The following is a 26,483-nucleotide window of genomic DNA, read 5'->3' on the forward strand; positions in this document are numbered from 1 at the left end:
AAAAGCTTATTATATTTGTAAAAAGAATAAAAAAAGTCATCGAATGGTGTATTCACTATATTCCTAACTCAATAATATGATTTGGTAGATATTGACCTTTTTTTATGCTGATTACAAATATAACAATCATTTCTATTGGAAATAAATTATAGCCCCCCCTATATATATCAATTCAGGATATATATTTGCACATCTGGGGGTGGAGGTTAGGAGCGGGGGAGGGGGCTGAAATTCATTTCCAATAGAAATGATTATTATATTAGTAATCATCATAAAAAAAAGGCATTGAATGGTGTATTCACTTTATTCCTAACTCAATAATATGATTTGGTAAATATTTACCATTTAGTTAGGATAAAACTGGAAACATCATTTGATGCCTTTTTTATGTTCTTTCATAATTCAATAATTGCTTCTGTCACAAATTGCATCTTGAGCCCTTAAAGGGGCCCAAAGGTATATCATTTTTGTAACCACACAAGAAGTTATAAACACTAGTTAAGTTATTGAAAAGTGAACTCAAATATAGCCTAAACTATTTTCTTACCATTTCAAGCTTTTCAAATGCCTTAAAAAATAGTGCTGAATTTTATAATTCAAAACTTTGCCATCAACAATTTAGGATATATTTCAACATTAGGGGGGGGGGGTCAAAGTTCATGGTAAATTTGCAGTGGGCCATATAATTTAGCTTGGATGAGTGTGAAAACATCATTTGATTTTTTTTATGCTCTTATAATTCATATAAGATAGCTTTGGGGCCCCTTTAAGGGCTCAAGATGCAATTTGCAACAGAAGTAATTTTGAATTATGAAAGAGCATAAAAAAGGCATCAAATGATGTTTTTGCTTTCATCCTAGTTAGATTATAGTGTTACCTAGAAATTTACCTAGATCTCTAGGTTTAAAGGTCCAGAATAGCAGCTCTCCAAAAGGAGGCAGGCTATAACAAAAAGGAGATATTTTTAGATTGCCAATTTTTGTTCATTTTTATGATTTGGTTTTCAGTATTTATTTGTAGCCCTAATCCCCCCCCCCCAAGGTCTTTCATAGTCCTTGACTGTAAAAAGATAAATATTTTATTATAAAATTCTTACTTTTTAATATGTAGAAAGTTTCAATTTATCACATAAACACCATATTTTCATTCATGTTATGACTAGTTTTCATTTTTGAAAATTTTGTTTTATTTGAGACAGATCAATCAGAATTACAAAATAATGCTATTTGTCCTGCAGGTTTGTAAATTATATTTACAAAAAGTTCAGAAATTTGTAAAATTCTAGACAAACTAATTTTTGCTATCTTGGAAAGTGGTTAAGTTAGGCAAATGAAACTTTTAGGGATGGATCTACATACTAAAGTATGTTCCAGGAAGGTATTTTGAAGTACCTACCTCTACTCCTCCCTCTAAAGGGTACTGACCTTTGATGACCATTAAAAATCTTCTGTGTTATAAAAGTGAAACATGCAAAATAGATCTGCTGCCTAAATATTTTTCTAAATACTTTTCAAAAGAAAAGTATTTTTCAGCTTCACAACTTTGTCAATTCCAATTTATGAGGTTTCAAAGATCTGTAAACACATTTCCTAAATTTAGAAAAAAACATCAATAGGGCTTCAAATTCTACTCAGACTTGTCAAGTAGGTAATTTGGTACTGGTATATTTTAGCAACAACACTTAAAAAGTGAAGTTAGGTTGATCATAATGAAATATACCAAAATATGATGAAAATTAATACTTTAGAGATAAATCATTGAAAACCAAATAATAAAAAATAAACCTGAAAATCTTCAGCATTGTGGCTAAAATACTCAACTTAATTACACTATAATAAGAAAAGCTAGCCAAATTGAATGGTGGAACTATTCAATTTCTAGGTGATGTGATAGAGATTTTACATTGTTTTTTTTTTGTTGCAGAGGTGATTAGCTGTCCAACTACTGTGCATCTTACTCTAGCCTAGAAAAGTTCTAGGCTAGAACTTGGTTCTAGGCATTTACCCCCACAGAACATACCCCCATATTTTCCAATGGGGGAGGAGGGTAAATGCTGGCCACCCTAGAAAAGATGGTTGCTGAGTTAAGGAAAGCAATGTTTGAGGATTTGACTAAGCTTTTTATTTATAGTAAAACTCTTGTTGAGAGGCTTCTTGTTTATCTTGGAAAGTAGCCTAGTTGAATAAGGTGAAAAATACTTTCAGAAAAGAATCTGGTACCTTAAATATAACATGGGAAGGTCAAGCAACTTCTTCCACCCTTTCCTTATTTATAAGGGTTAGTAAAATGCATAAGCTAGTCTAGATGACTAGTCTATAGCTGATATAAACCTTGACCAACAGTACTAACTTAATTTTGAGTTTTCATTCTCTTTTTCAATAGCTTTTCATTAGCTCACCAAGGCTGTTTTATAAAAAATAAATTTGCAAATCTTTAAAACCTTATAAATTAGGACTAAGCAAAATTTGAGCTGTAAACCTGTTTCTCAATGTTTTACTTTTATAACACAAATATTATAAAAATCAACAAATTTCAGTGTCCTTTAAAAAGAAAAGGGGCAAAGGTACCTACTTCAAAATACTTCCTAGGATTATGAACACTTTTAATCCAATCCTGAGTTTCATTCATGTAACTCATTTACTTTCCAAGGTCAACAAAAGCCCCTGATGCAAAATTTTACACATCTGCTTCTTTTGTGTTTCTAAGGCTTTGAAGATTATATAGGGTATAGGACAGGCTGGTAATTTAGGTCTAGGCTATCTTTTGTAACTTAAGTAAGAAAATTTATGGGAGCCTTATACTCTTGTTTTACCACATACAGGCAACTAACAGCCACCTGTTACAGTCCACAGGAAGATGGTTAAATAGTGAAATAATCTTGACTAAAAAGCCCATTTTTTTGCCTAGCACTAGAAGAAGGGACAAGTGATATTAACAAAAGAGGAGGGAAAGGTAAAGATCAGGAGCCAATTTGTTCAAAACCCTAAAAGTTATCAAAACTATGGTGCTTTAAAACTTAAGGAAACAATTCACTTCTAAAGGTGCTTCATTTTATCCCCCCCCCCCCCTTGATTACTATCTAGCTCACTTTATTCATTCCAATTATAGTTTACAATTACACCACTCTTCTTGTAAAATATAATGGGAATACATACAGTAGGCTGTGTAACTAATCACAGACAAGGTGGGAATGTAAAGTGAGGCAGTGCACTTTTAGAAATGAGTTGAGTGAGCATTTACAATTCAAAGTAGTTTTCATACTTTTCCCTCAAATGTGCCTCTGATTTGAGCAATTAGCTATTATTCAATTTCCTATTCAACTCTGTTTTTAAAAGTAGCACTCTTTCTAAGTATAATGGTTGAAACCATGGCAATACAACCCCCTTACCCCTATAAAGATGCTAGACTATGTACAAAACTGCAAGAAGACACTCCAAATAATGAAGTTACTGCTTTGTAGTATGTCAGACATTTCTATTAATCAGATTTTCATTCTTCCTTCCATTTTTAATATTTGTTTTAAAATAATATATTTTTATAACTGATCCCAATTCTTTCACAAAGACATAATTCAACTGGGCAGATAAAAACACCAATTGGACAAGATACCTGGTACTTGGGCAGCTAATAACCACTTCAACCTTTGATTCACTGTAAAGTCTCTATTATACCACCTAGACAATGGAGTGATTTATCATTGTATAAATTTTTATTAATAAGTATCTGATTAGCTTGAATATTTTTAAACCTGATGTAAGACCCCCAGTTTTGAATGCAGTGCTAGTCACCAGTTTATTTTAAGTTGGGGTTGAAAGGGGAAGAAATAAAATGGATTTTGAGTTTAAAGGGATGGTCGACTGATATTGGGGAAAGAGAGAGGAAATTCCAGGGTCATAGTGTTAACCATTTCCCTTGTCTGATGTGATGGGAAGATGATGATATTTTTCATTTTTTGGGGAATTTTAAGGAATCAGCAGATCTGAGAAATGAGTGTTTTGTTAGTAAAATAAAAGTTCAAAATAGGGATAAAATCCTTTTTAATAGACAGTGTATAATAAATTTCACAAAAAATACCTTTTGGTCACATATACAGTGACCATCATCAGTAGTAAAACTAAAAGTCAGAAGTCAGTTTTAGCTTTACTACTGATGATGGTCACTGTATATATGACCGAAACATCTGGTATTTTTTGTAAAATTTATTATACACTGTCTATTAAAAAGGCTTTTATCCCTATTTTTAACGTATATTTTATCGTCATGGAAAGGCAGTGTGGTCTCCGAGATTATCTATGTTTTGTTAGTGTTGACAGATAGAAGGTGGGTGGAAGGGAATGTAAAATCATGAGTTAAAATGACATTAAGGAATCTGGCTAAGTATGTTGATGAAGGGCTGATACATTGTGAGATGTATATCTTTATAAATAATTTTGTAAAGATTCATATATCAGTATGTTTTTCTTTTAATTTACTTGTGTTTTTTGTTTGTGTTTTTTTTTCTTATGGCCCAAAGGCTTTTTTTTGAAAATACATACATACATTCATCATAGCTTAATCATGGATAGCACTTTAAGCTTGAGCATAAACTTGGAAAATGCTGCCAAATCTTTAACATAGGATCTTAAAGTTAGAGTAATGTATCTAAATCATTCAGAGACTCAATCATAGATGCATTCAATCTAAAACTTCAGACTTAATAATTTCACATAATAACCCAAGACTAAGAAAACATTAACTGAGAAAACTACTGTCAATAAAAAACATTCATAAAAAGCAACAAAGTATCTGCCACAACTATAAAAAAAAAAAAAAAAAAAAGTACAAAAGATGATGCATAAGTATAAACTAAATTGCTTACCCCACCCCAAACCAAAGAAATTTCTTCATTTAAATTTAAAGAATGGAAAAAACAACATTTAATTTAATCTCTTTTGGTATTTTATTCCAAATTTGAACACCCTTTTTTTAAAGTAAAAAAAAATTCCTTGATTGTGCAGCCAATCCTAATTAGCCCAGTCCGAACCCAACTATCTAAGACTATCTACATCATATCTGAGATTGGGAACATGCTGTCCATGTTTATGAAAGATTCATTTTGATCAAAATCTTTGTCCAATATTAGTCACTGACTGAGTACTAGAAGTATTAGCCTACCAAAGAAACACACAATTACCATACCAAATACATTGCAAAAGAAACACAACAATGCTAGCAATTTTGAAAAATAGTTGGGAGTTATAATATATAGGGCTATATCTGACACCATTAGAAGGGTAAGGAACTGTGGGGTACGGGTTTGTGTAGGGTAAGGAGGGTAATGGGTTTGTAGGGTAAGGAAGGTACAGTTGTATAGGAAGGTAAGGGTGTGTGGGGTAAAGGACTGTTTTTTTTTTATTATAGTGTTTCTTTCAAAAGAAGGGTTATACTATGTAATTACTACCCTTGCTAATGTATCCCAGTGTCCCCCTAATGAGGATTGATTTAGCCCAAGGCTATACACAAAAGTTTGCTGATTCTGTTTTTTTTTTCTTTCAAATTGTCTTTGTTTGGCATTATGAACAGACATTCGTGAGAAGTGAGTTAAATGTGATGAGAAACCTGCAGAATCAGTAAATTTTTTCATTTAGCCCAGGGCTTTAACTCGCCTAATTAGAAGGGCAGGGGGCTAAAATGAATTTGCAAGAGTAGTGATAAGTATATCATAAAGAGCAATGCAAGGCTCATGAAGTTAAATGTTCATCTTTTAGTTTGTAAATTGATTAAAAAAAATGACTGTAGTTGCTACTATGACAACTGTATCCCAGAAAACCCACAAAATCAGCAATGTTTTTGTATATAGTCTTGGGTTCAGGGGTTTAATTTGAAGTAGGGCAGGGGGTGGGGTTGATGGCTCCTAAAAATCAGATAAAAAGAAAAAGATATACACCATCTGATTACCTGTTCAATATTCTATCCAAATATACTAATCAGTACCTTCACAATTGCATTGTTACCTGAATTGATCCTTAATTATATTTTTACTATAGAATTATGGATGGATAGACAGTTTTTTTTTTGTTCATATGGATAGAAATTCTACGTGACTTTTGATCTTCTGCATGGCTGAAGCCATTGCAACATCTAAAATAGGATTTTCTGATGTTTAGATACATTCTATGCACATGTTTAAATATATTGGAACATTTTATACAAGCAGGAAAAGAGAAATGTTATCATTTAAAATCACTGAAATCACTCCTGCTAGCACTTGAAAGCTCAACAAGAGTTAAATATTTAGGCATCAAAATGCACTCTTTGATGCGTCTACCCCCCCCCCCCCACCTCCTCTCCTATGTAGTACATACTTACATATCACCATGTATAATTTTGTGAATTATGAAGCAAATCAATTTAGTTAAATCAAGCTTTAAAGTAAATACCAGCGTTGCCAATGCTTACTGACTAAAATTGCCCCACAAGAGAATAATTTGTATCATCTGAATGACTGGTCCAAAACTTGCTGCAACAAGAAGAAAATGTCCCATGAACTTAAAATTAAACATATATCCAAAGAAAATTTTAAAGTCTGCAAATTCGAGATCTTAAGGCCTAGGTCCAATTATCATCTGGTTTAAAGTCATTTTTGACCTTAAATAGGTTCTTCAAGATATATATATATATATATATATATATATATATATATATATATATATATATATATATATATAAATAATATAATAAAATGCAGAAACATTTTTCTGCAATAAGAAGAGAGGTTTCACCCCACAGTGCCCTCATTCAGGCTTAGTCTGAATGAAGGAAGATGAGAGATTACCTAACAAAATTGTAGTTAAAGGCCACAAAATAGCAGAAAGTGCCACTTTCCTGTGGCACATTCTTTTGCCTTTTAAAAAGGGTACTAAAACTTTTATTGTTCTAAAGAGCCTTATCCCAATTATCTAAGACGGTTGGTTTCATACCTTGAAAAAAAAATGAATTCATGGTATTTCTTTTGGGAAAAAAAAAATGCAAACTTCATCATTATTGTACATAGAGAAGGTTTCTCTGATAGAGTGAATCTTGTGGTGTGATTTTCATTAAGATTGCTTGAATTTTGGGGGTGAATCACTCCTTTTTTTGGAACTCAGGCCAATTTTCTCAGGTGTGTATCATACCTTGTTTTTATCTTTTTCTTAAAATAAATTTTTCAATTGGGTCAAATATTGGTGCCCTTGTCACATTGCCCTCCCCAAGATTTTGCTTATTGGCACCCTTGTCTCACTGGCCCCCCAAGATCTTGCTCTAGATCTGCCCCTCACATCCCCAGCATTTTAACAGAAGGGTATCCCTGCTCCACCTATTTAAAATCAATATTGCACAATGATTTTTAATCTAAATCATTTAAGGTATACAATGTGTCCACAGCCCCTCCAACACTTCCTTTTCATCTCCCCAACAGCTTTTTAGAAGAGATTTGGATATGTTGCAAGTTGTTTGATGCAGAATTTTTTACATATGTAAGTTTGACTGGAGGCAAAAATAGGGTCAGTGTCTCTTCCAAACTACGACCTCCTTCCCCTCCTCTTCCCTTTTCCACCGGCAACGCTTCGGTAGAAAGGGCAGCATGTATTTTTTTTACTGGTCAATTTGAAACAGGGTGTCCCAAAAAGAACGCTGGATTTGAATCTACCTTGCCCTTCTTTTCTCCTTATTTTTCTCCTTCTTATCTCCTCGAATCTATCTCCCTCTTATCTCTGTATTGTCTCTTCTTTCCTTGCAAGACAATTGGAAAAGATTACGCTATGTAAACGTGAATTAAATAAAAAAAACAATTTTTTTTTAACTGAAAGTAAGGTACGATGTTAAAACTTAAAACGAACAGAAATTATTCCGTATATGAACGAGGCTGTCCCCTCCTCAACGCCTCGCTCCCTGATTTGTTTCTTACATTTCTTACATTTAGTTTTTTCTTATGTTTCTATTATATAGTCGAAGTAAATCTGCTCACGTAATCTGAAGGCCCGATGCATTGTCTCCCCTACGTTGAAAACCCTGCAGAAAAGCAAGATACAAATCTAATACCATGTTTTTTGGAATCATCAAGTAAAAAACCCTTGGGGGCAACGTTTTGACCAGCCATATCGCACAACTCCCGAGGATACTGTTTTCCCCCTCCCCCGCCAAAGGGGGAAGTCCAGCGATAAAACAACATAACTTCCTTTTTCGATTTCTCCGCGCAGAAAAAGAGTAGACGTGAAGTTCGAGTATACAATAAATCTGCCCCTGAGTTTTTACAATCTTCCCCCTCTTCCCCTGTTTTTTCCCCTGTTCCGCCAAGGGGATTTTTGGAAACTTTTGATATGGTGTACAGAATTTGTTTTTCTACAAGACGGTGTAAAAATCTTTTATATTGCAATTTTGTCCCAGAGTTTCGTAGATTTACTGGACTATGTTAGAATTAGTTAAATGAAATGAATATGTCACTGTGTCTTTAGACGCGTATGCTGGAATATATTCCATGGATTTCGAAAAATATCTTTTGCGTCTTCATGAACAAACGATAAAATTGTTGGCTCCCTTCATTTTCCTGAATCGGTGCCCCTGGAAACTCTTTGAATTATTCACAAGGGAACCTACCTAGAATATCTACTGAGATGGGCAACGGGCAACCGTCCAAGCTTCATCATGCCCATTATATCTATATCTCTCCATCGTCGCAATGCAAAAAAGGCCCCAAATTAAATATATATATATATATATATATATATATATATATATATATATATATATATATATATATATATATATATATTGTGAATAACCCTTTTATCTCTGAATAACCCTTTGATTGTGAATAACCCTTTTATCTCAGCAAAGTAATAATTTTTTTCCAGGGATTTAAAAACTCATCAAACGATGTCTTCCTAACAAAAGCCTAAGTTACAAAAGGAAATTAAAAATGGAAAGATGGACCATTATTCATAGTTGAATTGGCTTTCTTTATTTTTGGATGACCGATTACTTAGTGAGTATGCTTATTTTGTGTTTCAAAACTTGACAAGTAGCATGTTTTTTTTAACTTTGCCGATACAGTCTGAACATATTCAGAAGGTCATTATTCTTTATGATTGCTTTAGGCAAGGTAGCTTCATGGTGTGTGCAATGCTTTAGGATTGATTTTGGTAAACTCCCAAATTGGAGTCCAATCTATGCACAGAAATTTTCTCTTTTCCCCTATGCCGCCGTATCTCAAATAGCGTTATTTAACTGTTCAAGTTTTACACGGGAGTGGAAGAAAACTGAAAAATGTTTTTCGTTTTCTTAGATACCAGTTTAATTTTTGGTCTTTCTAAAATAAATATTATGATAACTAAATTCGTGTTTCATGGCATTAAAAAAAATGTGTATATATATTGGAATTCAGAGTCCCCCCACCTAGTGCCTAGATAGAGCCTTAGGGCCTAGGCTATATTCGAAGTTTTTTTTTTTCCAATCAGTATAATTTGGCATGATGTACCAATTGTGGATGAGAAGTAAGTACGAAAAAACGTTAATCCTCAAACTTTTGATATATATATATATATATATATATATATATATATATATATATATATATATATATATATATATATATATATATATATATATATATATATATATATATATATATATATATATATATATATATATATATATATATATATATATATATATATATATATATATATATATATATATATATATATATGTTAGTTTTTTGTTCAGAAGAAAACGTAAATTATATATTTACGTTCTTTACTGAATCAGTTATTGGAATGTTATTAGAACAATTGTTGACCAATAATGTACTATATTGAGCAATATTGTAATTCAAACAAAATTGAACAATTTGAAATTCACATAAGAGGAAAGAAAATGGATTTGACAATTTGACAAAGCTTTGTTAGTTTAAGAAAGTGGGTAATATCTATAAAGGCCCATTCATAATGAGATTTCGAGATTTAGCCTCCTCCAATTTGAGCTAATAAGATTTCCTTAAACACTTTTTCAGCCAATCAAAAAATTCTATGAAAAATCTAATAGGCTCATAAGGATCCTTATTTCATCCTTATGTTTCTCGTCTACTTCTTTGGGAATTACACGAGCATTTCTTTTGATTCGGGTGTCTCACGTACGACGAGGGATCTCACGTACAAGTAAGTGGATTTAAGCCCTAAAGCCTAGATTTTCGTTGAGATATTACATATTTGGGTACTTGTCTGATAAGTGAAACACACTCATGAATTACGCTGTCTAAGATCTGACAAAAACCGGTTTGCTCCTCTTGAATCGGTTATGATTTGCTTATTTTGAGTGAGGAAACTACAATGTACTACTACTACTACTAAAAACTCACCGCAGCACCAAGCCGCCTAAGGCCAACACAGCTACGCACACTCCTCCGCACCAAGCCTTCCTCTTTACACCCTCCTAGGAAGTTTCTATTTCCTTTAAATCTTTCCTTGTGACATCCTCCCACTCCAACCGCGGACGACCTGCTTTCTCCTTGGCCTTGACGGTTGGTCGAAAAGGACAATCTTCGGCAATCTGTCATCCTTCATCCGCACAGTGGCGGATCCAGGGGGCGAGGGGGGTGCGCGTACCCCTCCCCCCTAGCGTAGTCTAATGTAGTGTAATTTACTTAACTAACTCAAGTTTGCGTTAATTAAACTTGCTCCTAACACAAGTTTATCGGATCAACCTATTTTGCCCCCCCCCCCTATAGAAAAATCCTGGATCCGCCCCTGCATCCACTTTTCGTACAGCCTACTGTTTGAAGTACCGTCGGTCAGCCGGGTACCCAGTACAATCTGTAGGCAGTTAGGCTAGTTTAGGTATTTAATACAATGCGTTCTGCACGACCTACTTTCCACAGTTCTTTGTCGTAGTTTCCATAATTTTGTTTCTAAAGTATTATATTATCATCATGTTTTGGTATATTTCATTTGGATTAACCTAACTTCTTGGGTACGTTTTGTTTAAGAGACAAGTAGGATATTTGTAATAGGGAGGGCTAATGCTCACTTTTATAAACTAGTGAGCTTGGGATTTGATGTTGTTTTTTTCTGATACCACAGGGTTTTACAGGATTACCTAACTTTACTTCTTGGGCGTGTTCTGTTTAACAGACGAGTATTATAAGCGGTTTCAGCAGTCGCTAGTCTGCTATTGCTATTACTACTGACAATTCATTGCAGCATCAAGTCATCCTAGGTCAACAGAGCTGCTGATACTGTGACCTCCTCCTATTCTATTCGAAAGAATCCTGCTTGTCGGCTAGCACCTATTAGCTTGCCAAGATCGTGTTCTAGCTACCTTAACTTTTCTTTCGTCATAGCTCCAGAAATTTGGATAGAACCGCATTTTTCGTGCAGCTTTTTGTTTGATATTTGGGTCATTCACACGAGCATTCATCCAGGGTTGCCAACTGGACGGAATTTAATGTCAAAAGGACGCATCCCCATGTGCTGGGACACAATTACATAAAAGGGCAAAAATTGACATATTTTAGAAATTTTAGACAGAAAAGGGCAAAAGAGGGATGCATTTTATAAATTTATGACAAAACAAAACATTTCCCAACTGTATATATATTTTGGTAAAAAATTTCACTTCACCGAAGTAGTGCCTTTTCTCGTTTTTTTAGCATGCAGGTTTTGCCAGAGATGTCGTAAGTAAAGGATTTTCTCCTAAGTCAAGGAGGCACACTTGTGCCTCTATAAAGAGGCGACCCACCACAATGTTAAGCGATTTCAGGTCCTATAGGTCGCAGAGAGACGGCGGCAATCGCATTTTGTAGCCCAAGCTCAAACTAAGAAACTTGCAAAATTTCATCCTCCTCTGACTTTATCTTCATGGGGTAAACTGGGCCGGAAGTTTGGACCCTCCCACCACAGCCCCCTTTAACGTTGTCCGATTGGGCTGAAATTTAGAGGTTAAGCTTTCCTAGGGCCCGGGAGCTTATCCTCGAAATTTCAGCTCAATCCGATCACTGCTTCCCTGTTTTCAAAAAACCAAATATAGCCACTTAAAATTCCTCATCATTTCTTTTTTTTTCTTAGCCACGCCTACAGGCCACAGTTGGCAACGGATCCGGTTGAATGAGGACTCATTCGAAGCAGAATTCGACCTGTTAGGGCCTTTTGATATTTTCAGACCGAAAAAATTATCCCCCGAATTTACATTCACGAAAAACCTTAGTTTTTTTCAAATAATACAGATAAACAGGTTAGACATGCTTTGTTATGAAAATATCTGCGCGTCAATTTTCATAACAAAGCATGTCTAACCGGGTGAGGTGTGTTATTTGAAAATAACTACGTTTTCTAAAGAGTTAAAGAGGCTGAGTTACAAGGTCAACCCTTAAAACGTAGAGGGATTAGGAGGCACAGTTGGGGGGGCTGTTAAAGAGGCTGAGTCACACGTTCGAACCTTAAAACGTACAGGGATTAGGAGGCACCCTGTAAGACGTGATTTGATTATTCAGGAATTAAAAGCCTTAACACAAGAATGTTCAAGAGCGGGGGGTTTGGGGGGCGGCAGCCCCCAATCTTCAACTCCTGTCACGATCAGCTAACAGTTAGTCAAGCAATAATAAGTAATAAACTGTACAAAAACGTGCAGAAATTATTTGAAAAAAACTACGTTTTCTAAAGAGTTAAAGAGGCTGAGTTACAAGGTCGAACCTTAAAACGTACAGGGATTAGGAGGTACAGTTGGGGGCTGCCGCCCCCAAACCCCGCTTTCGCAGCCTTTAAATAAAAAAAAAATTTTAAACTGAAAGTAAGGAGCGACATTAAATCTTAAAACGAACAGAAATTATTCCGTATATGAAAGAGGCTGTGCCCTCCTCAACGCCTCGCTCTTTACGCTAAAGTTTTTATTTTTTAAAAAAAGAGTTTTGATAAATTCAAAACGTAGCGTAAAGATAGATGCGGTGAGGAGGTCACAGCCCCTGTCATATAAGGAATAATTTATGCTAGTTTTAAGTTTTAATGTCGCTCCTTACTTTCAGTTTAAATTTTTTTTTTTTTACTTAAAGGCTGCGAACGCGGGGGGTTTGGGGGGGTGCCAGTTCCCCAATTTTACCTCCTAATCCCTGTACGTTTTAAGGTTCGACCATGTAACTCAGACTCTTTAACTCTTTAGAAAACGTAGTTTTTTTCAAATAATAAGGGATTATGTGTTTATATGAGTTTCCTGCTTTCAAACTTAGTCATTTTGTAAGGATGTTTTATATAGTTTTTTTTTTCGGTTTTATATATTTAATGTTAACTGGACGCTTTGAAAGAGGTTTACAGAGCTTATTTTGGTCAATAATACAACTGGTAAAAAAAATAACGCTTAGTTTCTGAGATTTCAAGATGAAAGCATTTCAACTAAAAATGACACATTTTTCGGATGCTCAGGACGTATTCATAGACCAAAAGATTGGCAACCCTGCATTGATCGCCTTGGTATCAGGAAAGACGAAATCAAGTCCCATCTACTGTTCATCTTTTCCCCTAATTTTCTTCTGTCTTTTTTCCCTAATTTTTAGTAATCTTCTTGGAGGGAGGGAGAGATTCTTGGAAAGTCCCTCTACTACCCACTCTTTATATGCAGGTGTAATTTAGTTTGAAAATTGACATGGGCCAAGGACACAAACTTAGATTTTTATGTTTTTATGTATTTCATGTATTTTGTAAGTTTAATACGATTTTTCTTATTAGCCCTCCTTAAGGCGTTAGAAGGGTCTTGAACCTTCTTTAAAGCTAAAGGATTCCTGGTCCTACCTTTTTTGTCTTGGTAGATGGAGCCTGCAGGACAAAAATCTAGATTTTCATAAATTTTAATATAAATCTCTAATAGAAGTGTTCTTAAGTGGGTATGGATATTGGCTATACGAAATGTGGTTCAATACCTATATCTAGGGCTATAATGAAAGAAAGGTTGAGGTGGCTAGGGCACGTTGTGCGGATGAAGGATGACAGATTGCCGAAGATTATTCTTTTCGGCCAACCGTCTAGGGCTAAACGATAGCAGGTCGTCCTCGTCTGGGGTGGGAGGACGTCATAAAGAGAGATTTAAAGGAATGGGAACTTCATGGGCGGGTGTAAAAAGGGAGGAGGAGGAGCGTGCGTAGCTGTGTTGGCCTCAGGCGGCTTGGTGCTGCGGTGAGTGGTTAGTAGTAGTAGTAGTATGGATATTGGTAAATGATCCATAAAGAGATTCTCCTCCTACAACCCCCCCCCCTCATTTTATGTGTATATGCAACTTATCTTGAGAATTTACATAGCTGGGAGGATGCTAAAGAAGGTGGTTGTATTCATACCTGTACGTGTGCGGAGGATAAACCTGGAATCACTTTATGCATACCTGAATGGGACATGTTATGCACTTCTGGGTTTCAGAACATGCGCAGGATTTTCTCTGGGTGAAGAGACTAAAGGTCGACCAATAAAAGAATTGTTAAAAAAAATATACATTTCTTGGGAAATAGTAAATATTTTGAAAAACAAGGGATTGGAGTTCCTCTGCCCATCTATTTTGGCCCGTTGTCCGGATTATAGTTCGTTTAATTGGTATAAGTCGGTCCAGATGAAACTAGATAAATGACTTGTGGCTTATCGAGAATTTTGAAGGTGTTCGATGCCACAAACCGCATCACAAAAGCAGTGAAATATGGCTGTGTTCCTGATTTACGGCAAGGATGCTTTGGAACACAAATAAGGCGTGACCGACCAAGGCTGTATCCACGGGGGGGGGGTTAATGGATTTGAACCCTCTCCCCCTGAAATGTTTGTCGGACTCGTAGAAACGTAAAAAATGCATATAAACAAATTGTCGAGCGTTTTTAATGTTTTTTGTTTACTACCCTCCCACCCCCCCCCCCAAAAAAAAAAATCCTAGATACGGCCCTGTGACCTGCATATCTTGGAAATGATTACTGGGCTTAAGTAGTTATGTCGGTATTCAGCATAGGCGCTTTTCCATAGGGATATCCTATTTTCCTTATTCATGCTTAATTTACATTCTAAGGGGATATTCGCGATTTGACCAGTAGTTTTCCTACACGAGGACCTGCTCTGTGCTATAACCAAGGGATACGCGTATCCCCCCTGGATACGTGTTGACTATAACATCAGTCTTGGAAAACAAATCTTATCCAAATTTATTTTCTGAATCTCTACAACGACACGAATATATACACCAAAAATTCCGCTTAAGACCAATAGCCGCTGCATCAAGTCGACAATCAAAAAAGTGGATTTATTTAAGTAGAGGTTCTTTACTTAGCCTGTATATGAAAAGAGATATATAGTAAAACTAGTATATCCTCCTGCTATTAATTTATGGTAGATACAAGTTGGTACTTTTTGTTCTATTTTTACTGCCATTGTATATACATTCTTTTTTTCCAATTATGACTCTTGGATTTCGTTAAGGTTTTAGAGACGCCGCCCTTGTGTCTACTTGATTCTTTCAACTAAATATTCATGGTATTAAAAGATTGCTCCTGGGCAAAGGTATTTGGACAACTCTTCGCCAAGTCCATTTATATTTTGCCTTTAAGCCTTTTAATTTTTTTATCAATGAGTTCATTAAGATTTTACTACAGGCGACATTCAGCATTGCAGTGCATGAGGAGCAGGTTTTTTGAAGGTGTTTGACTTTTGAGAGGGTTGTGACATTCGTGGTGTTTTGTAATAGGACCACGGGTTGCAACCCTAAAATTTTAAATGTTTTTTTTGGAGGGGGGATACGCAATTGCAATCCCAGCAACTATAGAATGGGTAAATGAAATCTAAGGACGTAATTTGACTGCTAACTTTTAATTAAGCATGCTACGGGCTTCGGGTTAATCATATTATCTCCGGCTATTGCCCCCTGTTGAATGCTTTGGTCAATAGAGGTGATGGTACTTGTTAAGAATCCAGTAAACACGCTATAGGTGAAGTTTCGTTAATGCTAATGAAATAGAACAAAATAGGCTTTTTTTGTCCCTTCAACCGGGATGCTACCATTTCGAACAACACAAGTACTAAATGTTATTTCGTCGACAAGGAAAATTCGTCAGAACATCGACAGTCATAACATCGACACGTCAGGACATCGACAGTCACAATCGCTACCCGTCAGAACGTCGACAGTCATAACATCGACACATCAGTTAATCGACAGTCACAATCGCTACTTGATGTTATGACTGTCGACGTTCTGACGGTTAGTGGTTCTGAGGGATATTCGTTATGGAAAAAAATTTTGATGTTATGACTGTCGACGTTCTGACGGGCAGCGATTGTGACTGTCGATGAACTGACGTGTCAATGTTATTACTGTCGATGTTCTGACGGATTTTTTGTCGAAGTTATGACGGATTTTGTCGATGTCGTGACGGTAGTGGTCCTGACGTCGATATTCTGGTGCCTTCCCCCTTCAACCCCAAAAACTGAAGTTCAAATCTTTTTCGCGGAGTGAGCATTACCTCCGTAGTCAGCGAATACCGGTTTTTCGTACATTATCTTGAGATTTTGATGCGGTCTTTCTCGCGTGTTTACGGGATTCTTAAAAAGTACCGAGGTGATTTTAAGGGATGCCCACTTTCTGCTACCTGGTGTTTATCTCAGAACGCCACATGTGCCGCAGAGTTAGAGTTGATCTTGCAATTAGAATTATTTCCGCTGAAATCATGAGCACCGTCAGGAAATTTTTCAAGGGGACAGGTGCTGTCAGGACCTTTGTTTTTACTAAGATTTAAAGGGGGTATCACCCCCTGGTCCCTGACCATCAATAAATAAATGAAGCTCAAAACGAACAGAAATTACAATAAATAACCGAGTCAAACTCAAAATGAGCAAAAATTAGCACGATGAGAGCTGACAACCCCCATGCCTTCTCAAAACCAGAAACTAATTAGCACTTTACTGAAAACAAATACATTTTAAATGTTTTTACTTTTTTAGTTTAATAAATAAAAATTATTAAAACTTTAAGGAAAAATTGTCAGTATATTGTGTATATTAAACTGACAATCCACAGTCATTTTTTTAGTAAAGTGCAAATTATGTTCTGGTCTTGATTTGACTTCAATTCTGCTCATTTTTGGCTAAGTGGAGCTCTTTACTTTTCTTTGAAAAACTCGTTCTGTGGAATTTTTTTTTAAATTAATGCTAAAAATGAAATTGCTCTCAGGTAGGGCTTAGAGAGCCATGGGTTTAGATGACCGATTTTTGTTCTGGTGAAGGGATTTAGGCTTATTCTTTTCTGTAGTGTTTTTCTCAAAATAGTAAAGTTAAATAGGAAAGATTAACCTTCACGATGTCCAAGGGAAGAAGAATCCAGTATTAGGCGCATACTGTATAGAACCTTGAAGATCTAGTTGATTCTCTATCCTTGGTATTTCAGACTGGTGGCAATGACTGGTTTTCGAGTAGTGGCGTTTTATTTTAAGCCTTTTCATATGAGATTTACTAATATGAAAATTTAGCTAGCGCTAATTTGAGCCAATCGGTGTTCACGGATTGTTTTTTAACCAATCAGAAAATTCTAGAAAAAATCTGATTGGCTGGAGCTAGCGCTAGCTAAACCTTGGTATTAGTAAAATTTTCATTGTGAATTGGCTCTTGAAAAATAAATCTTGGGCTGTTTGTGTTTGACTGAGCTATTTATAATAAATTACAAAAATTGTCAAAGCATGACATGATGTTTTTTGGTTTCAATGGAGTTTTAGATTAGCACAGTTTTGTTCTTTACCTTCATTTTAGAATTTCGAGACAGGACTAGTGTCGATTTAGGAAAGGATGTGTTGTTTCCAGTTTGGGCTAGTTTTCACCAACTTACCTTGCCCTAGACTTTAGTCCCTCCTGTGCCTCCAGAGGTGCTTAGGGAATCCAAGAAGGACCGCCCTTCTGGTGTCAGATGTGCCGCTGCCCACATGTCTTCCCATTCGAGTTGCAGAGATGGTCGGAGATATTGGAGGTCGGTGGCGGAGCTACGTTTGAGGGTATTCTTCAGTATCCCTCTTCTGAATCCAACAGAATCCAACTTGTCAAATACAAAATGAAAGTCTCTGCAAATTACAAGAATCCGGTGGACGAATTTTTGGCTTATTAATGGATCAAAATTGATTAGTTTATTAATATAGTTAAATTAAATATAGTTAATAGTTAAATTAATATAATCAACTTGCCAAACTATCCATTTTGCACAACTCACTGTTTTGTACTCTGTCGAAACCGTTGCAGTTTCTTATTGTGACAGTCTGTTTCAGAATTATATGCCCAAAATCTTAGTATCATCGTTGATGGAGAGAACTAAAAAATTATACTAATTTATAATATTATGGAGATAATATTTTTTTCCCCCAATTAACAGAATTATAAAATAGCGGAGTAACGAAAGAAAGACAGGCAAAGAAGCAAACAGAAAAAAGACGAATACGAAAAATTACAGAAATGACGGCAAAAAAGAAAGTCACTAACAAAAAAAGAAATTATCTTATTCAACGCATCTCAAACTCCATACTGATACTCAACTGTAATTCAGACTATGCTATACTCATCCAATACCAAGGCCGAGCATCCAGGAGTGGGGTGGTAGGGGGTTTGATCCCCTCTCGAAATGTTTGTCCGACTCGTAAAAAACTTAAAAAAAATTGATGCGTTTTTTTTTAACAAAAATTGATGCGTTTTTTTGTACCCCCCCACCCGAAAATAAATCCTGCATACGGCACTGTCAAATACAAGGGTGTTTTTGGTTGGTGGGGAAGAGGCTTTGACTCCGTGCTCATATCCTCACAAATCTCAAGTTTTGTCCTACTATTCCTTATGTTGTCCGTTTAATTCACTCATTTCCAGCGTTTTTTGTTTCGATTTTGTGCCTTCCCAAATACCACTTCACTCACCGAAACGATTCTCCGTATACATGTCTGAGCTTTACGGTTGAATGTATAGACTTTCAATTCTTAGGTTAGATTGTCCTGAAAATAGATTTACCTTCAATTCATAGTTCAGTTGATTCTCAGTCTGTTTCTCAGTAATGGGCCGTAATTTCGTCTAAATCCTGGAGGGGGCGAAGTTGGAATCAATTTTCCCAAATCAAGTGAAAATGACAGTAAAAACTAAAAAAAAAAAATAATAGTAAGCCGTTTGGTACCATAAAGGTACCAAACAGACCCCTTTAACTGGCGTCTGTAGGGGCAAACCGAGGTCTGAAAGGGGCAGTTGCCCTCCTGCCCCATAGCAAATTACGCCCCCGTTTCTAAGTAATGGGCTTTGCGACTCGGTTTCATCATTTTCTGGACCTTAAGTATCTTCTGGGATCAATTAACTAAGATTTATACTGCCTAATTAGTATCAATTGCCATATTCTTGTGTGTCTGTGTCAGGAAAGATTGAATCGAATCATACAAAGTTCTGTCCAATCAGCCTCGTATCTTATTTCCTAGTTCTCTTACACGCCCAGGCCCGTACACAGGAGGGGGCTTTTGAGCCTTTGTCTCCAGGAAGTCTTGTGATTTCCAAAAGTTCCGTTATTTTTTCAGAGAATTCACATTTTTATTCGAAATTTGGAGTCTTCCCTCCCTAAGCCGCCTCCACCCTGAACCAAATTTGTTTTAGAATTTAAGTTTCTATTCCCTCAGCCACTCCTTAGTCCTTTCACGTTGCGTGAAAGAGTCATAAGATATACTGTAGTCTGCCAAGTGTCGGTGGTTGAACACTTTACCTTCGGGCCTCCTTGGAACGATCGTCAATTATAGCTGACTTCTCTATAACTTCTGTGGGTGGTAATTCGGTTTTTTTTACCACTTGACGTAACAATCTTTAACGTATTAATCTGCATCTTAATACAAATTTAGATTAAATCCTGATTTTTTTTTTTTTGTCAGCGGTGCCTATTCGCGGAAATGTGGGTGAGGGGGGAAGATGTAATTTTCAAAATCCGGAGGGGGTTGTTGTTTTTTCTATTTTCTCAAAAATGAAAATACTAAAAGATGATATGGCACTTACGTATTATGCCGACCCCACTCAAGAAGTGAAGTTAAGGAAATTACTTAACTAATTATGGAAATTACAACACCGAATTTTGGAAAGCAGTCCGCGCAGAACACATTACGTTAAATACCTAATCTAACCTAATCGCCTCTATATGCTAAATATCTAATAAAAATATACCTACATCGTAATTTTTCTCAATGAGACTAGGCTATTTATAACCTAATGCAGACAAACTGTTTTTTTTTTCAGATCTTGTAAATCAAGAATTTGAGTGTGGTTGGGATATTACGTAAGTACCAAAGATATTTTTCATTGGAAGTACTAAAAACAGTATTTTTAAAAATGATGGGGTAGGAATTTAAAACGGGGCAATCCCCTCACTGCCTCTGCGAGTGATGTGCCTGTCTTTAAATTTTTCTGTCAGTTTCCCTGTGATAGCCTTCAAAATATTGTTAGTAGGCTAAGTTTTGGATTTTAGTGCTCATAATTGTTTCCCCTCACCCCTGGTTTCTTTACCAATCCTCTTGTTTCATTCTTTAAACTGGGATTGTATGTAGCTATACCACATAATAATAACTATAATAAAATATTATAGTTGTTATAACTATAATAACACTTGACAAGTGAGCAAATTTAATTATGTGATTTTAACTATCCTAAACCATACTCTATGTATTTACCTTTTAAGTGTCTCAAAAAGAAGAAATGGGCTACAAGCCAATTACTCATGTGTATTCAATCACCAAAGACTGAAGATGTGCAAACCATTAGGTTGGCCAAATCCTCCCCCCACAAAGCATTTGGACCTAATAACTCCCTTGATTAAACACGTTGAACAGATTGAACTGATTTTGTGATAAAAAAAGCTAAAAGTACAGAATAACCATAAGTAAACAGACTGACAACGAAACAGAATACTAAAAATGAGTATTTTTTTAAATAAAGGTAGATGAATTTAAAGGGTGAGAATAATCCGCGGCAACTGCCCCCTCCTCGCGCGACGGGAACAAAACAGAAACAGCCCAAGGCACAGATCGAGTCTTGAAGTGAAGTTTCGGTTGTAACTACTACTAGTACTAAAAACTGATTGCAGGGTACTCAGGGTTCCTCACGTGACGGGAACAAAACAAACAGCCCAAGACACAGATTGAGCCTTGAAGTGAAGTATTGGTTGTAACTACTACTAGTACTAACAACTGATTGCAGGATAAATCCACCTGTTGCCAACAAAGCTGCGCGAACTATTTCTCACTTATGCACAGGAATTGCCAGAATTCCTAAACAAATTTTTGTTTGTTTGTCTTACTCTCTCTTTACCAAATTAATTTTACATCTGAAGATGTTTTGGGGAAGTTGTCCATTCCAAATTGTCAAAGGGTTTTGAATTGTCTGAGGGATTTAACGCGGGAGGAACTTTTCGTTGGGATGAGATTTTCCAGAAAGGGGAGGCTGATTTCCCGGCATTATTTGAAAAACAATCAGAAATTGGATTTAAAAAAATACGTGTTTTTAACTGAAATTAAGGAGCATTATTAAAAATAAGTAATATCTTAAGCCTAGACAGGATGTCCCCTCCTCAATACCTTGCTCTTCACCTTCATGCTAAAGTTTTTTATTGTATTTTAAAATAGCTTCTTAGTCTAATTTAACAGCCCTCGTGTTTCAGGAGTCATTATTGAATAAGTAGGACAAAGTCAAACTTCAGCGTAAATTTTGAGGTATCGAGGAAGGGCATCCTTCCTCATTTACGGAATAATTTCTGTTCGTTTCAATTTTTAATAATGCTCCTTACTTTCACTTGAAAAAGCCTTTTGTTTAAAATTTTGTTTCTGATTGATGTTCAAATAATGCCGGAAAATTGCACCCCCCTTCTATGGAAATCCCCCCACGAAAATTCCTCCTCGGAAATTTTCTCCTGTATGAAATCCCTCCCCCTGCCAATTCCATCCTTGCTGAAAATTCCTCCCGGTAAATTGCTTGTAAACAATCCCGCCTGAAAAACTCCTTACTCTACTTTCATTAAAAAAAAAGACTTGCTTTTCATTTAGTTTCTAATCGTTTTTTAAGTCTTGCCAGAACCCCTCCCCCTCCGTGGATTTACCCCCACCCCCCAATGGAAAGTTTCTCCCACAAAGAAACACCCCTCCCTCCTCAGCCAATTCGATCCCGTTTGAAAATATTCCACGGGCAATTTCACCGGAACGTTCACATGTAAATTTAAGTTGGCAAAAAGAATGTAAGACAAATAAAAAAAGTTTCGTATAGAAATTCTGACAAATTCCCTTATGTAAAATATCCCCTTGAAAGTTCATCCCCGGAAACTTTCCTCTCCACGGAAAATTCTCTCCGTAGAAAATATCCCCCCCCCCCTACCCACAGAAAATTTCACCTCCCCAAAAAATTTCTGTTTACTTCCCAATAACAAATACTACATGTAAACAATAGTCAAATTTCATAACTTGCAGCCCTTTCCCCAGGGACTGTGGGGTTGATGTCATCACCAGAGGCATGGTTATTCGACCTTTCAACTATCCTGAACAAAATGTATATCTAAAAATTTTGATCGGATGGCTATGGGCAAAAATGCGCGTGGGAGGGGGGATAGTTGCCGTCTAATCTTTTTTGTCACTTAAAAAGGATACTAGAAGTTTTAATTTCCGTTTGAATGAGCCCTCTGCCGATCCTCTAGAACCACTGGCTCGATAAGATAATCCTCGCAAAAAAACGAAAAAAACGAACATTAAATTGAAAAAAAAAACTATTGAACCGAGTCGTTCCTTACTTACAGTTCATTACCACGAACTGTTTGATAGAAGCAGTTTTTTTCTACGAAAGATATTGAAGCCAGAGGTATTAAGAATTGAATGGCTTGGTTAGGAGGGGGAGGCACTAACTTGGAAAAATTTGGTCGCTTTAAGTGAAAAATGGAAGAATCCCTTCTCCGATCAACTAATTCCTATTAAAACTTTATTATGTTTTAATTAGTTTATGACGTATCATTGTAAGTTATTAATATCGTATCTTATACGATCGTATACATATAGTATTATTTATAATTATTAATATCATATCTTATACGATCGTATACATATAGTATTATTTATAATTATTAATATATATATATATATATATATATATATATATATATATATATATATATATATATATATATATATATATATATATATATATATATATATATATACACTATATTTTACGGTGGATGTCCAAAATCTGGTTAATGTCGACATTCACCGGTGAATGTCCGAAATTCCTTTTCATCTGCTTCGATTCGATTAGCTTTGCTAGTCAGCTTTTTCAGTCTTATGCAACCTATGATGGTAAAAGTTAAAGCTAGGTTAGATTATGTTAGTTTAGGTTAAGTTAGATTATGTTAGGTTAAATTTGGTTCTAAATATGAGAAATGGGTTAAAAACCTAATCTAAGCTAACCTAAACCACCCTAACCTCATCTAACCAAAAATCATCTAATTTAAACTCCCATCATCAAACATTGCATTAAATTGGAAAAATTAGCTGGCAACAGTGACTAAATCCAAGGAGAAAAAAAAAGGTATTTCGGACATTCACTGGTGGATGTCGACATTAACCAATTTGCGGACACTCACCGCAATATATATATATATATATATATATATATATATATATATATATATATATATATATATATATATATATATATATATATATATATATATATATATATATATATATATATATATATATATATATATATATATATATATATTTGTTTGTATATATATTGTGCATATACATTATACATAATATACATTATTCCTCTATATAACATAGTCTCACCTTAAATCATAAATTATTTATTTTAGTTATATAGCAGTTGTTAAGTTATTATTTACTTTGTTTCATGTGCGTGTTTTTTTTCTTAATGAATATTAAAAAGCCTAGTTGACCAACCATGATAAAACTCCGGAAAGAAGATAACAATTGACCTATAACGAACTGTGTAAAACTCAAAAGAATAAACATAGGTCCCGACCATTTCATTTTTGCACAGGCAATAAGCAATAAGGCGTCCATAGTGCAAGCGAAAAAAACAGAAATAAAAAAGGAGAAAAAAAGGCTGAAACAGAAAATAGTGAACATCTAAAGACAATTCAGACTTTAAAAGAACAAAACATGATGTTAAAAATATATAGAAAATGACGATATGGAGAAGTCAGAGAAATTAGAAATAAAAGCTGAAAAACGTAAAAAAAACCTAAATGTTCAGTTCCACCATAAAATTGAGATGCTTTGTAATTTTGTAGTTTTTAGTTGCGCTGTTGATTAGACAGGATTTTTGAAGTCCCCCTTTATTTTCGTTTTTTTTTGTTTGTTTGAATTTTACTGCTTGTGATATGTTTCCGTCTTTGCTTCTGTTTCTTTTTTTCCTTGTTTTCCCTTGTTTTCTTTTACTTTTTTGGGGTATTTCTACTGTGAGTTAGGGTTGATACACGAAACTCCTGACTCCGACTTGAAGTGCTAACTTTAACATCAAGTATGCTGATAATAAATAAATCTAGCTTATCATCAGTGTACACATCGTGTATTGTGAGGAGGAGGCTGTAGGTATTACGAAAAAGGAGTTTTTAGGCCGAATTCCCCAAGAGGGGAGGGGGATTGGTATGTTAAGAGTATTCTATGAACTTGTAACTTGGTATCGTAGTTAAGGCAGATAACAAATTGTTCTCAATCCATAATTACTACGTAATGGTAATGCGTACCGTAAGTTTTTTTTTGTATTGTCTTATTTTTGTTATCTATGTAGCGAGGGCTATGCTTTTTTATCTTTTCTTATGGCAGTGTAAAAATCATCCGGCTTTCTTGCTCTGTTATAACTTATTTTTTAAATAAAAATCTGTGATTGGTATAAATGTTCCTGTATATTCAAACTTAGTGCATATTCAAACAAGAAGGAGAAGTAAAGAGGATTTTCTAATTTTAGGAACTGGATAAACCTATGATCAGAGAATGGCTTCCGTTAATCAAGTTGAAGGCGGTGACTCGGACGGGGATGAGGAGGTCAGAAACCTTGACCTACCTGGTGAGTTCCACTCTACGCCTCATTTTTTTTTGCAAGGGGTCTGTGGAATAAATTAAGAAATTGTTACGAAAATACGTCTTTGTTTCTTTGTAGATAAGTCTTCGAACTAAGAATAGAATATTGGAAACCCTAGTAAGAGCAGTGGTCAGTTATAGGTCTGAAAAATGGGCGCTTTGAAGGGTTGAAGAAGATTTGATAGATATTTTCTTGATGAATTTTCTCAGAATTATTGTAGGTACCTATTTGACTGACCGTATATGATCCGTTTGTACTTGTTTAAGCTGTACGAAAAATGTGGTCCGATCCCACTTTCGAGTGTTATAATGAAATAAAGGTTGGGGAGGGGTAGGGAACGTTTCTCGGATGAAGAAGGATAGATTGCCAAAAATTGTGGTTTTTGGCCGTCCAGTTCAATCCACATGAAAAGTTTGTCCCTGAATCCGCCGGAAGGTCATAAGAAAGGATTCAAGGGAGATTCAAACTTCATGAGAGGAAGAAAAGAGTGGAGCTTTGAAGAGATGATCTTTCAAGATCATATCCTTTAAAGCTGCACGAGCATTGAGCTAAACAGGGGTAAAGTTAAACGGTGTTTAAGTTGAACGAGGGTTGAGTTGGATGGGTTGAATTACAAGGGTGGAAACCCATTGGCCGTCCGAAAGTAAAAACCGTATATACTTGATAAGTCACTTTACGAGTTAGATAAATCACTGAATTCAGCTCTGAGACAAATCGAATGGTACATGCAAGAATGCCGTAATACAATCCCCTGCAAAGATGTTTCTGGTAAAAACATATATCTGCAGCATTTTGCCCCGTTAGCCAAAGGTGAAAACACTCATCTGCCATAAACATGCTTTTATCTGTGGACTCTTGTGCGCTACGTGTTTACCTCAGAGTGATAGTTGCGATATTTATGCTCTTTTAAAGGACACGGTTGAGAAAAATATTGTCTTTCAAAGGAGCAAAATCTTGCATCCGATGCAGAAAAGGAAGACTACACGAAATACAAAGCTCTAATCTAGGCTGTGAGACGAGAAATAAAAAAAAGACAAAAGTGAAAGAGAGTCAAAGGTCTAAACTGTGGATTTGCAGATGATACTTTTGTTATCAATTATGCAAAGCAGAAAAGAAGCTTTTCTTTGTTGTCCCGCCTTGTCTTTTTTAATGAAAATTTCGCCCCCTTTGAACGTACGTACGTCTTATGGAACGTATTGTGGAATAGGAATGTCTTATGGATACGTATTATGGAACGTCTTCAATTTGTACGTCTTATGGAACGAGACTTTGCAAGGATGTGACGTACCTGATTTTGGTAGCTCGTATCACAAGTTTCTCAGAATGAATGGCGATAATTTTTGTGCGCAAAATAACAATTGGACCCCTTACAGTGATTTGGTGATACTT

At 35.6% G+C, this 26,483-nt stretch overlaps 1 protein-coding gene across 1 annotated transcript in view; it reads left to right on the forward strand.

Moving 5' to 3' along the window:
* The window catches only part of Hr39 (Nuclear hormone receptor FTZ-F1 beta), a 127,502-nt gene that overhangs the window by 968 nt on the left and 100,051 nt on the right, over positions 1-26,483 (forward strand). Inside the window, exons 2-3 of the mRNA XM_089104604.1 lie at positions 8,874-9,004; positions 24,981-25,079. Of these exons, the coding sequence (XP_088960730.1) occupies positions 25,007-25,079 (73 nt within the window). The 5' untranslated portion in view covers positions 8,874-9,004; positions 24,981-25,006. The remainder of the gene's footprint in view (positions 1-8,873; positions 9,005-24,980; positions 25,080-26,483) is intronic.

This window comes from Artemia sp. Qi Xiang Cuo, chromosome 18, assembly GCF_049724085.1.
Source record: "Artemia sp. Qi Xiang Cuo chromosome 18, ASM4972408v1, whole genome shotgun sequence".
NCBI classification, from domain to species: domain Eukaryota; kingdom Metazoa; phylum Arthropoda; class Branchiopoda; order Anostraca; family Artemiidae; genus Artemia; species Artemia sp. Qi Xiang Cuo.